General features: G+C 38.1%; 1 protein-coding gene across 1 annotated transcript; it reads right to left on the reverse strand.

Moving 5' to 3' along the window:
• Positions 1-7,998: 7,998 nt before the first annotated feature.
• ifng1r (interferon gamma related) lies at positions 7,999-9,344 on the reverse strand. Its single transcript, XM_046874045.1, has 4 exons — positions 9,176-9,344; positions 8,897-8,959; positions 8,610-8,813; positions 7,999-8,325 (listed from the first exon to the last, which is right to left on the reverse strand). The coding sequence occupies exons 1-4, from the start codon at positions 9,302-9,304 to the stop codon at positions 8,200-8,202; spliced, it is 522 nt and encodes a 173-aa protein (XP_046730001.1). The 5' UTR covers positions 9,305-9,344; the 3' UTR covers positions 7,999-8,199.
• Positions 9,345-14,388: the final 5,044 nt, after the last annotated feature.

The raw sequence follows: 14,388 nt of genomic DNA on the forward strand, positions 1-14,388 counted from the left end.
GCCAGCGATTTTTTTGCTTCTTTTTCTGCATGGTGTATTTTCCGGCATTGTGGCTGCCAATGAAACTCATGCGTGTAATGAGGGAACCTCTCTGTCACCTCAACTCCCATGACGCTGAATACGGACTACGCAGAAACTTAAAGTAGCTCCATGCACAAATTGGAGTTTTTTAGTCATGGGTTTTAAGAAATCAGGAGTCTGCTAATTGAATGATGTTATATAAATCAGATCAATTAGTCACTATTGTAAATTTTGTTACATATTATAACCAATGTGTCTGTTTTGATATGACAGATAATAAATTGATTGCCTATTTCCCACTATGTCAAAAATATTTACAGAAATATGACATACATAAGGTGTGAATTGTGATCATGTTCATTGTGAAACCACTGACTCTGCTTACTACAAAAAACAAAACTCCACTTCTGTGATTATTTTCTGTAAAGTTGTGTTTCCACTAAATACTAAACAGCCTAATTATATTCTTTATCCCTGTTAAACATCTATAATTTTCCCAAATTATATGCCATGTAGTCATTTATGGCCGATGTTATTTACAGTAATATTTATTGACACCTAAAAAGCTATTACGCTTAAAAAAGCAACATTTCTGTTCTCTGTGCACTTCTTTTTAATAAAAGCAACGAATATGATTCTGCAGACTGATCTTTCAACCTACAATTAAATATTTCTATATTTATAGGAGTGGGAACATCCAGGACAACCTGTCCCCCCAGACACCAGACATTAGGGGTCACCAAAGGGGTTTATAAAGACAATAATAGTGTAAATAATTAGTTATGGCTTTTACACTGACCAGATCGCAACCCAGTTAAACACATATGGGAGATTTTGGATTGATGTATTACACAGGATATGTGTGGGGAAAAAAATGTAACCGCTGAAGTAATTTTTTTGGATAGATTGTGTTTAGTGTCTAGTACTGTTTCAGAGATTTTAAGCAATTCTGGTGCACTACTTTTCACTCATCTCCAATTTTTTCTAATAAGGATCACTGGTTTTAATGATGGATTCATCCACCAATGCAGTTATCATGATAACCATTAAAATATGCAAAAAATCTGTGGATGCAAATAAGAAAATTTGGATCTTGTGCATTTGTTTTTCTTTTCAGTAAGAACATAATAGATAGATAGATAAATAGATAGATAGATAGATAGATAGATAGATAGATAGATAGATAGATAGATAGATAGATAGATAGATAGATAGATAGATAGATAGATAGATAGATAGATAGATACAACTTTATTGTCATTGCATTGTACAGGTACACAGCAACGAAATGCAGTTTGGCATCTACCAGAAGTGCAGAATGTAGCAGTCGTGCAAAAGTGCAGATAAATATCTAGCATATTTACAGTGCAGATAACTATCTGGCATATTTACAGCAGTGGTATATATATGAAGTATATACAGTGAATAAATATAAAGGCTATTTCAGTGCAGAGATGTGTGGACATTCAGAAGTACAGTGAATAAATATAAAGGTGTACAGTAATTAAGAAAAATGTGCAGAAATGAAAGGTTACAGATCACAAGATTATGGCATTAAGGAGTAGCAAGCTGAATAAACAGTCTACTATATATAAAAAATATATATATAAATATATACACATACATTATATACACAGATGAATGTGAAATGTTGGGCAGAATGTACAGTGTGAAATGTGAAATGTGAAATGTTGGGCAGAATGTACAGTGATGATAAATATACATACAGATATAAAAAGTGCAGATGTAATGAGGAGTGAAAATATATAATATGAAGTATGTACATGTATTGTACAGAGGTTATATACAGTCTTTTGTTTATGTTTGTTTTGTAGTGATTTAGCGGTGTAGTGTTGAGTTCAGTAGTGTGATGGTGGATGGAAAAAAGCTGTCCCTGAACCTGCTGGTTCTGGTGCGCAGTTTCTGTATCTCCTTCGTGATGGAAGGAGGTTAAACAGTTTATGACTGGGATGTGAAGAGTCCTTGATGATGCTGTGAGCTCTGCGCAGACATCTGCTGTGGTGAAGGTGTTCAATGGCAGGTAGTTGGGTGCCAGTGATGCGTTGGGCGGTTTTGACCACCCTTTGCAGTGCTTTACGTTCACACACAGTGGAGCCTCCGTACCATACAGTGATGGAGTTGGTCAGGATGCTCTCAATGATGCAGCGGTAGAAGCTCGTTAAAATCCCGGGACAGATGAGATTTCTTGAGACTTCTCAAGAAGTACAGGCGTTGTTGTGCTTTTTTTACCAGAGCTGACGTGTTCTGCTGCCAGGACAGATCCTCAGAGATGTGAACTCCCAGGAACTTAAAGCTGGAGACTCGCTCTACCTCGGTTCCATTGATGTTGACTGGTAGATGTCTCCTGCTGTTGGATTTCGGAAGTCCACAATGAGCTCTTTGGTCTTTGTGGCGTTGAGAGTCAGGTTGTTGGTGGCACACCATGCTGCCAGATTACGGATCTCTTCCCTGTAGGCCGATTCGTTGTTGTTGTCGATCTGGCCGACCACGGTGGTGTCATCTGCATACTTGATGAAGATGTTGGAGTTATACAGAGGAGCACAATCGTGGGTGAACAGGGAGTAGAGCAGTGGGCTCAGAACACAGCCCTGCGGTATGCCAGTGTTCAGAATTAGGGTTGAGGATACCTGGTTTCCCAACCTGACAGATTGAGGTCTGTTGGTGAGAAAGTCCAGAATCCATCTGCAAGTGGAGGTGCAGATATCCAGTTCACTGAGCTTAGTGATCAGTACAGTGGGGAGGGCTGTATTGAATGCAGAGCTAAAGTCAATGAACAGCATTCTGATGTACATGTTGCTTTTATCCAGGTGGGTGAGAGCAGAATGAAGAGCTGTGGAAACTGCATCCTCTGTTGACCTGTTCGGGCGATAGGCAAACTGGTATGGGTCCAGTGTAGGTGGTAGGCCCGCAGTGAGGTGATTCAGGACCAGTTTCTCAAAGCACTTCATAGCAATGGGGGTGAGTGCAACCGGGCGAAAGTCATTCAGGCATTTAGCAGCTGAGTGCTTAGGCACTGGTATGATAGTAGTGGTCTTCAGGCATGTAGGTACCATGGCTTGGGCCAGTGACAGGTTGAAAATGTCAGTAAAAACCTGTGCCAGTTGTCCAGCGCATGCTCTGAGAACACGTCCCGGTATGCCGTCCGGGCCAGCTGCCTTTCGTGCATCCACTCTGCTGAACACTGAATAGACGTCCGTTGTTGAGATTGAAAGTGGGCTGTAAGCAGTAGCAGAGTCCGTGGTTGGTGTAAAAGTCCGTGGTTGGTGTAAAGTGTACAAATCTAATAGTGTACAAATCTATTCCGAATGCCATACAACAAGAGAAACAGAAAAGGACTGTGTGGCACAAGAACAGATTTTCTGTTGTGGTATTTCACTCTGCATGCATGCAACAATGAGAACAACTTTTCACTCATCCACTTTCACTGATGTCACTGGTCAGTTTGTAACCACAATCATGCGTTAAATTCCCCAAATACTGTCAACACTTTTTATAAACTGTGAATGTATATATTACTATCCATCCAAAATCTGTAAATTTTAGATACAATAAAAGGAACTGAAAGTATGTAAGATAAATATTTGAAATTAACACCTATTGCAACAATCAGCATCAGCTGCTGTATTAGAAACTTAGAGATGTCTATATACACAAAATAACATATAAGCATCTGTATTATTATTATTATTATTATTATTATTATTATTATTATTATCATAATATTAAAAGAAACATTAAGAAGCAAAAAAAAAAACCCATTATGGTTAACACAGATGCGAAAGTGCATCTTTTTATATTTCTGTATGCTGATTAAAGAAATTAGTTATATATTTTTTAAACAAGGAATCAAATAGCTGCTACATACAGTGCATACTGCGAACATGTGATAAACAACAGAGGTAGTAAGAATCGCTTTTTGCATGTGCACATGCATTGTGAAACTTACACAATAAATGCCATACAGCCATCTTTCTTTTTTAATGTTCATTGGGCCAGCACTGATTAAGAATGATAGTTAATCCTGATGCTTATATATATGTGGCTTGTAGAACAACATTTAAATACATAAAAATTACCTGGATAAATTCAGGACTAGTTGAAAAGGATCTTAGAGATTACTGCTACACTCATGCTCGTGGAAAGGCCTTGTTATTCTTGTGATAAGACATTGGTGGCTTAAATTTTGAGGCTCTGACTTATTTATTAAAGGTCAGGGGTTCAAAACTTAGCACTGCCACTTATTCTTCTTCTTTTGCCTGCTCCTATTAGAGGCCGCCACAGCTGATTATCCATTTCAATACTACTCTGTCCTCTGTATCTGCCTCTTTCAAACCATCTACCTGCATGTCTTCCCTCACCACATCCATAAACCTCCTCCTTGGTCTTCCTCTTTTCCTTCTTTCTGGTGGCTCAATCCCCAGCATTTTCCTTCCATTGTCCCTTCTCTGCACATATCCAAACATCTCAATCGCGCCTCCCTCACTTTGTCACTAAAACGTCCTACATGCGCTGTCCCTCTAACAAGCTTGTTTCTAATCTTGTCCATCCTCGTCACTCCCAACGAAAATCTCATCTTCAGCTCTGCTACCTCCAGCTCCACCTCCTGTCTTTTACTTAATGCCACTGTCTCAAAACATTGCAGGTCTCACCACAGTCCTATAAACTTTCCCTTTCACTCTTGCAGATACCCTTCTATCACAAATCACTCCTGCCACTCTTCTCCACCCACTCCACCCTGCCTGCACTCTTTTCTTCATTTCGGCTCAGAGCCGATCCTTGATGCAGTCCAACCTCCACCTTGAACCAGTCTGTTGTTCCTACTGCACACTTCACTGCCGTCACTCTGTCCTCATATATGTCCTGCACCACCCTCACATACTTCTCTGGCACCCCAGACTTCCTCATACAGTACCACAACTCCTCTCTCTCCTCTTGTGGATTTTCTCTAAATCCACAAACACACAATGCAACTCCTTCTCACCTTCTCTCTACTTCTTCATCAACATTCTCAAAGCAAATAATGCATCTGTGGTGCTCCTTCTCGCTTTGAAACCATACTGCTGCTCACAGATGGTCACCTCTTCTCTCAGCCTGGCTTCCACTACTCTTACTCCTACCTTCATGGTGTGACTAATCAACTTTATTCCCTTGCATATCTGCACATCTCCCTTATTCTTAAAGATCAATACCAGTACACTCCTTCTCCATTCCTCAAGCATCCTCTCACCTTCCAAAATATTGTTGATCAACCTGGCTTAAAACTCTACTGCCATTTCTCCTAAACATCTCCATGCTTCTACTGGTGTTTCATTTGGTCCAACTGACCTTCCACTCTTCATCCTCTTATTCACTGCTCTCACTTAGTCCTTACTAATCCTATCCACTTCCTGCTTCACCATCTTTACATCATCCACCCTTCTCATACTTTCATTTTACTCATTCATCAGCTTCTCAAAATACTCCCTCCATCTTCTCAACACACTCTCCTCACTAGTCAACACATTTCCATCTCCATCCTTTATTGCTCTAACTTTCAGCACATCCTTCCCAGCTCAGTCCCTCTGCCTGGCCAATTGATACAAATCCCTTTCTACTTCCTTAGTTTCCAACTTCTCATACAACTTCTCAAATAGCTTTTCCATGCTTTACCTGCTGCATCTCCTTGTACTTCTGCCTACTTTTTTATCACTCTGTCGATCCTAATTCTGTTTTGCCAACCTCTTTCTCCTTATGCTTTCCTGCACTTCCTCATTCCACCACCACGTGTCTTTGTCTTCCTTTCTATTTTTAGATGTCACACCAAGTACCCTACTGTCTCCCTTATTACTTCTGCAGTAGTTTCCCAATCATCCAGCACCTCTTCACCACCACGAGCCCCTGTCTGACCTCTTCCCTGAATCTCACCCTACAGTCTTCCTCCTTCAGTTTCAACCATTTTATTCTTTTTTTCAGTCCTCACTCTCCTCCTTTTCTTCTTCAACTCCAAAACCATCCTACAGACCACAATCCGATGCTGTCTAGCTACACTGTCCCCAGCCAACACCTTACAGTCTCCAATCTCCTTCAAGCTGCATCTCCTACATAGAACATAGTCCACCTGTGTGCACCTGCCTCCACTCTTATACGTCACCCTATGATCCTCCTTCTTCTTAAAATACGTATTCATCACTGCCATTTCTATCCTTTGAGCAAAATCTATCACCATCTGCCCTTCCACATTCCTCTCCTTAAAACCATACCTACCCATCACCTCCTCATCACCTCTGTTCCCTTTACCAACATGGCCATTGAAATCTGCCCCAATCACCATGTTCTTTCCTAGGTTCACTCTCCACCACTTCATCTGATTCACTCCAGAATTTTTCTTTCTTCTCCATCTCACAACCCAGTTGTGGAGCATAAGCACTGATGACATTTATCATCACCCCTTCAACTTTCAGGTTCACGTTCATTACCCTTTTAGAAACTCTCTTCACCTCCACTACACTCTTACTATACTCTTCCTTCACAATCACCCCTATGCCATTTCTCTTTCCATCCACACCATTATAGAACAGTTTAAACCCTCCAATATTTCTGGCCTTACTCTCTTGCCACTTGGTCTCCTGAACACACAACATATCTACCTTTCCTCCTCTCCATTATATCAGTAAACTCTCTCCCTTTACCACTCATAGTACCAACATTTAAAATGCCCACCCTAATCTCCACTCTTATCCACTTCTTTTTTCTCTGCTGTTTCTGTTGACGTCTTCCTACCTTCCTTCTCCTCCATCGGCCAACAGTAGCCCAATTTCCACCGGTACCTAATTGGCTAACAATACCTGTGATGGAAATTTAGCACTGCCACTGTGGGATCCTTATACAAGGCCCTTCTGCGTCTGATACAGGAAGACTTATTATGGCCGACCCTGCACTCTGACTATAACTTCCTAACAAGCTAATACATTCCAAGAAAATAACCTCTTAGATCATGTAAAATATGATTTCAGTACATTTTACACCATGGTGCTGATGTCGACCGAGTGGTCCAGTCCCTGTTCAGAAAAGGAAGTTCCTTGAGTCTAAGACAGTACAGCCAATGTTCTATCTGTTCAATTTAATTTAATTCAATTCAATTCAATTCAATTCAATTAATTTTTATTTTTATTATGCTTTTAATAATGGACATTGTTTCAAAGCAGTTTTTTTGCTTATAATTGTAAGTTTTTGCCTAATGATGGAGCCAGTAGTATTGGTGGCAAAGAAAACCTTTCTAAGATGGCACAAGGAAGAAACCATGAAAGAATCCAGACTCAGAAGTGAACCAATCCTTATCAGTATAGCACTGAATGTCCATTCTTTACAGTTCCATCTTTAAGTTTTGCAGTGATAAGTACACGCAAACTGTGGTCCTAAATCATTATATTAGACTGTTGAGACATTTCAAATCCATCGTCAGCATTCTTGAGTTGCTCAGTAGTTGCTTTGTGCCACCTTAATGCTGGACGTACCTGACTTACTGCACATAGCAATCTTAAAACTGACAAGTATTTAGGGCCAGATGGACCATTCTCAATTCTAGCTGTTTTACTTATTATGATATAAACCAAACCAAACTGGCAGCTGTATCACAACTATGCAGTACATAATTCTGTGTTGCTTTATATGTGATTTTTGTGGTTTTGTATAGTTTAAAGAAATGCAGTGAATATTTCAATGTCTTTATGGGTTAGTCATAACGATGTTTAAAATTGCCATCTCATCTACCCCCTTTTGTTTATACCTATGAACAAACCTTTAATGTAGAATGAAAGTTTGAACTTGTGGGTGTATTTGTGATGTCAGATATTTTATACGCCGGCATCTTTTGATGCTTCTGGTTATCTATTAAATGATGAAAGTAATTCTTAAACAAAGCATATTTAGATTAACATAAAACTTAGTGGTTTATTGTACTGATGCATGAGTTGTACATTTGGTTAACCAAACATGCAAAACTGTAAATCGACTTGCACGGTAAAATAAGTTACATTTTACAGGTACATTAAGGTTTGTGGTGAAAATAAATATGTTAAATTAAAAAGTTGCAATAAATGGTTAAATTAACTTTGATAAATAACACAAAAAAAACTAGAGTAAATTACAAAGGTAATGCAGGCTTTACTCATAGGTCTCCTAATGTTGCAAAAACCGCTTAAGTAGTGAGTGGGTCTTCTTGGAATGCTGTCCAGCTTCTAAGGCTTTATCATACACATAGATAAAGTCATTCACCGCTCCACCCTGGATTGTGCTGTCGTCTTTCTATATGTAAAGAAAAATAAAATCATGATGAACATACAATAGATGATTGTTGTCTTCAATACTAAAGAAGTTCTGTAAAATAATGATCATGAAAGGAAGCCATGTTGTATCTTTGCTCACTCTTGTAAAAACATGTACTATACGTAAAATGTACTTATTAAATAATGAATCGGAGTTTATGTTATTTAAGATGCAGCTAGGTGTCGTACAAAGTGGAAGGAAGGGAGTTGCTATTTAAGTGAAAAGCAAAAAAATCACACAAAATCATGTTTAAAATGTTTTACCTTTATGGAATTAATGGCGTGAAGCTGTTCCCACACTGCTTGTTCTTTTTTGTATTTTTTCTTCAGTTCTTCTACACCTTCCAGGAGTTCGTTCAGACTACTCTCAGTCTCACTGGTCTTGGCCTTGGCCAGCATGTCCGAAAAGATTTTCTCGTAGCCATACATCATGCGCAGAAGCATCAACTTCTCACAAGTGCAAGTGTCCTAATGAGACAGTACTGGTTTGTGAAAAGTCAGGTATAATTTCTGTAGAGGGTATTAAGTGTAATGATGTAAATGGAGCTTACCTCTACTTTGCCCAAGTATTTAGTGAAAACAGCTTCTCCAACCCATTTTGTGTCTGTTAAACCCTGCAGAATGAAGAAAGCAAATTATAATAGTTGTGCAGGCAATTTTTAACCTTCTATAGTTGCCTGCAGCAGCTTCACTTATGCAAACTGCAAAGTTGGGTTGACCTAAAATGTAAATCTTTTTTGATCTGGTTCGTAGATTAGATGCACTAGATAAAAAAGTTAGGAAGCAAGATAAGATGTACTTTCTTAATGCATAGAACTGAAAACACTTACATGATGCTGTTGTAAAGTGTGTACAGCTTTGGTCAGGTTGTGATTTCCATGTCCAGTAGTTCTATTCAGCAGTGTCACCATGACAAGTCCACACATTAGCATCAGGTGTGACCAAAAATCCATTCTCATAATTATTTTTTTTGACACTGTGCTCTAAACACAAATCAGAATAAAGAGGCTGAGAGCAAGTGACTGATGTTTACTAGAATGGGTCAGGGGTTTTATATAGAAAAGCCTGAGAGGGCGTGAAGGATGGGGTTTTGGGGTTTTGTGGCTCCTCATCTATCTGCAATTTTCTTTTAAATAAGAAACATGCTGCTCCTAAATGTTTCAGTAACCGCTCCCCCAAACGCAGGGAATTTCCTTAATTAAATGTATAGATAGAGCTCAGAATGCTCAAAAGACACAAATCTATGTGAAACACCGTTAGACTTCCACTACAGTATATGGCTGTAAAATTGGACTTGCCAAGAAAGCATGTCTGCAAAAGTTACTATGCAACCAATACATTTGTTTATTGTTTATTTATTAAAACCAAAAAAGATGTACATATTAGAAACTTTTGCATGCATGCTATATGTAAACCTATTGTAAAGTTGGAAACAAAAAAATGTATTCAAACAATAATAACATAAATGAAATAAAATAATGAATCATGTGACATTTAACAAGAGTTTATTTATGTCTGCAAAGTATTAGCAAAGTATTAGCAAGTCCTGCATGTTTTCAAAGCAGTGCATGTATATAGCGAATCATAAATGCTTGTGTAAATGTATATTATATGTTAATGGATTGGGATATTTTGCATCTAATATGGCTGACATGCACTTGTTCATTTGCAATGCATTACAGTTAATTTACTCGAACTGTTCATTGGTCTTTGATTGGTTTAATCAGCAGTTTATTTTCACTGAAACAGTAACATCTTTGTTGAGGTGTGCAGATATTGTGATTTTTTTTTTTGTGGGGTTCATCTGAATTTTGCTTATACAACATTTCTGTTGCATTTCAACATTCAGAATTCCCCTGCAGTGTTTTGTGGTAAAAAATAAACAGCAGTTCCTTGAATCTTTTTACATCTGAAGTCTGCATGGACTTGGCTTTGGCTTTGGCTTTGTAAGTTCTCACTAACTTATGTTTGGTGCCATCACTCATGTTGCTTTTGTGTGCACACAGTATGACTGAGTGCAAAGCACCTAAGGCCAAGGGTTGTGAATCACAATCTAACAAAATATTTCAGTGAACCGAACCAAAAACATTTTCTTTTTAACATGACATTAAATTTTGTATCCAGTTATTTAGAGATTGGGTATAGGGTATTCTTAAACAGCAGTAGCATGTAGGTTTGGTCTTGGCAGACTAGATATGCTGCTGCTACTTCTGAACAAATCTACAGACTGCTCTGTGAAACATGTTCGAACATGAAGAGGTTAAAAACCATGTTGTTATTGCTGCAAAATGAGTAAGAGTGACCCCCTTATAGCAGACACATACAGGTAGTGCTGGGTAGGTGAAAGGTTAGATAGAAAAATGAATAACACATGCACAGATGGTGCCCAGCAGGTTTAATCAGAATATGAAGAGTTACATCGATGGAGCCAATCAACACAAGGGTTCGGTTTCTTTACTGCACTATGCAGCATATAAAATGTATAGTGCAGTAAAGAAACTGAACCCTTGTGTTGATTGGCTGTAGAAATTATTAGTTCTTCTCCAGTACAATACATAAATAAAATGCTTGCCATCTTCTCATCATATTAGACATTTTAATTTTAATTTTTAAATGGAAATTAAAATGTCTAATATGATGAGAAGATGGCAAGCATTTTATTTATGTATTGTACTGGAGAAGAACTAATAATTTCTTGTCCAGTCCATACTATGCTCTAAGGCTTATACTAATATTGGCCTAGATATGCAAATATGCATTCAAAACAACAGCCAGCAATAGTTTAATTGCTGCCTGTCTTCAAACAGCAGGTGAATGCAGGTTAAATAATAATGTGTTCTATAATTCCTCTCAACAGAGTTTTAGGCCGATGGTATCCCAAGTTTGCAACCTAATAAACCAGTGTTGATTTATTTATTGATAAAGACTTCAAAACTGTTTTGTATGTGGCTCTAGTTAAGAGCGTCTGCTGAATGCTGTACATGTAAATGTTTATTTTTATCTCTAATTCCAAAATCCAAGCCAGTGTCCTTCGAGCTTTGATCTTTTTCACAGCACAATTTCACTTTGACTCACAATCTGATTATTGTTGGCTTCCATTGATTGGTTTCCTTTTTTTATCATTGTGGCAAAACAAACTAGTTTTTTATTATAATTATTCAATTGAACACCCTTTTTTTAAGTTACTGAAGAGTTTTGTTGGGAGTTGATGAGTGGTATCTGTGGTTTGTATTCTCTCATGTCAGTTAGTCTGTCATGCCTCTTTCTGTCAAAGAAAGACGGATCCTGGAAATGAAAAAAAAAATTCCTTTGAGAAAGTGGTGAGTACTACTCATTTAAGAAACATGCACAACTGCATCCAATAGTGCACCTAACAGTGAGAATCCTGTAAAAAATAATCATAATATTTGGTGCACTGACATACTGTTTATGAAGTAAAGTGTGTGATTGGGATTCAGCCTACTGTAAGCCTATAAGCAAGAGGATGTAATTATCTGCTGCTGAAATATTTGTTGCTTACATATAACAGAATCAATGCAGAAATAAAATCACTTAATTGCATGCTTTTTTGTTATTTTCACAGTTACTGAATATAAAATGAAAGAGAAATTGTTTTACTTTTTGCAAGTGCTTTTTGGTGTGCAGTAGTAAACTGTCAATTTCTGCAGCAGTTTGTCTGTGCAGTGTTGAGTCAGCAGCCGTTGCCACGGCTCTGATAAGACAGAGATTTTTGCTTATCTGTCCAAAAACCAGTACACAGAAGCACCAGCATTTCAACCTGCTTTTAGAAGGATGTACTGTAACTACTACTTCAACAGTAAAAGACCTGGGAGTTATTTTAGACAGAAACTTGTCTTTTGAAAATCATATCAACCATAATACAAAAACAGCCTTCTTCCACCTTAGAAATATTGCTAAGAAACATGTTGTCTATATCTGATGCAGAGAAGCTCGTCTATGCGTTCATGACCTCCAGACTGGACTATTGTAATGCTACTAGGTAGATTACTAGGTGGTTGTCCTGCATCATTAATAAACAAGCTACATTTAGTCCAGAATGCAGCAGCCAGAGTTCTCACAAGGTCAAGAAAATATGACCATAACACCTTAATCTTATCATCCCTACACTGGCTACCTGTTAAGTTTCGAATCTAAACTATTGTTACTTACTTACAAAGCCTTAAATGGTTTGTCTCCCATGTATTTATTCGGTCTTCTAACACTCTACAATCCGTCACGCTCCTTGAGATCTCAAAACTCAGGACTTCTAGTCGTTCCTAGAATAACAAAGTTCCTAAACTTTGGAATAGTCTTCCTGACATAGTTCGGGACTCAGACACAGTCTCACAGTTTAAGCCCAGATTAAAAACGTTTTAACATAACACACATCACATTTCATAACCTTGTGCACCAGTACATCTGATCACATGCACATTATCAACTTGTGCTTGTTAATATTATATACAGCAGCTACACTATTTCCTCTCCACTGCTTCTCTCTGTTTACCTATCCCGAGGCATCCTGAGGTTGCGCCAGCTCCAGTAGTGTCCCACCTCATGAAGATTATGGACCTTTAAAGAAGTAGATGCCGACCCCGCAAACATCCCGAACCATCTAGAGACGTACCAGCGCCATTTGGATTCCACTTCATGTAGAGTTTGGACATTGGGCCTCTGTGAATGTTTAAAGGCTCTGGCATGAAGTAGTTGGTGTTGGATCTGTGATGATCTCAAATGTTGAGCTATTTTATGAGTTGCTTAGTAGCCCCTGGTTCCATAATCTCAAATGACTGTATAAGACTGTAGAAAGGACATTATTTATAATCTCTCACTCCAGTGCTCATTGTGGTTTTCACTCTTCAGTGTTCTGTATTGTTTTAAAGACTATTGGTGATTGGGTGCGATCACACTCTTGATATCACCCACTGTGCTGAAAGCTGCTCTAAAGGTGACGGTAGCTACATAACATTATCTAGCTAGCAAAAAGACAGAACAGAGAGCAACATTCTCATGTGCAATAGATCGAGTATGGATATATTTTTTTATTTAATCTGTGTAAATCATGTCTTTTGTTATTCTGCGATTTTAGACACCTTTCAGACTTTAGTGTGTTACAACGTATCTGTATGTATGTACCGCTTGGAAAATTCTCCCAAATTAAACCTGAACAGCTCTGACTGTAAATTACCATTGCAGGATTTCTAGAGCAACTCTTAGCATCCAGGAATCATAATGTTGAACAGCCAATTCCTGCTAAATACAAAATAGTGGTTTTATTCATAAAAAAAAAAACTAGTTACCATTTTAATGATTCGAGGTTTCGAATTAAATCTGTTTGCTTTCTGTTTCCCGAAACCAAAAGATTCATTAGGAAAATAACGGAGAACCAGGCAGTACAATATTTTCTTAGATATTGAAGATCATACTTTTATTAAAATAATAAAAATGTTCTTCTTGACATAGTATTGCTTAGACATTTGCATTGTATTGTATTGCATTGTATTATCGTATTTTTGATCCATCTAGATAAGAAGTGTGGGACTGGTAAAGTTCCAGATCTCAGTTAAAATTCCTACTATAGCTTTATGAAGATAAATAGTGTCACTGTCAAGGTCAGAGAAAGTCAATACAATCGTTCTCTGTCAGAGGTAAAGTGTTGGTTTTCTGTGTTCCTCGAGGCACATTCACTTTCCGACCTCAGAAGGATGTTTGAATGCAAGATTGCAACACTTTTTTTTTTGCCATCTCTGGATGTGAATAAATGAGCTATTAATCCCATATAGATATGTTATACACTAATATCAATCCTGTTAAATCTTTCTGTTTCTGGGTTTGGTACTTTGTGGCAGCTAGCCAGTCTTTAACTGATTTCGCTCTCTTCACTCATCTCACCGCTGTAGTGGAAAAGCAAGATTCAACTGAGGTGCACTACGTTGACTCACTTCTGAGTGACATAAGTGCTTCCTGTTAAGATGCGTTGTGTGCGTAGAAACACAACTGAGAGTTTCCAGCAAATTTCTACTGTGGTTGGGTCTCTCAAGCT

Source organism: Silurus meridionalis, chromosome 18, assembly GCF_014805685.1.
Source record: "Silurus meridionalis isolate SWU-2019-XX chromosome 18, ASM1480568v1, whole genome shotgun sequence".
NCBI classification, from domain to species: domain Eukaryota; kingdom Metazoa; phylum Chordata; class Actinopteri; order Siluriformes; family Siluridae; genus Silurus; species Silurus meridionalis.

Coding starts and splice junctions, on each gene's coding strand:
- ifng1r (XM_046874045.1), bottom strand. CDS start 9,304: ATGAGAATGGATTTTTGGTCACACCTGATGCTAATGTGTGGACTTGTC. Junction 8,814..8,896: donor AATACTTGGGCAAAGTAGAG/GTAAGCTCCATT, acceptor CTGTCTCATTAG/GACACTTGCACTTGTGAGAA. Junction 8,326..8,609: donor ACGCCATTAATTCCATAAAG/GTAAAACATTTT, acceptor CTTTACATATAG/AAAGACGACAGCACAATCCA.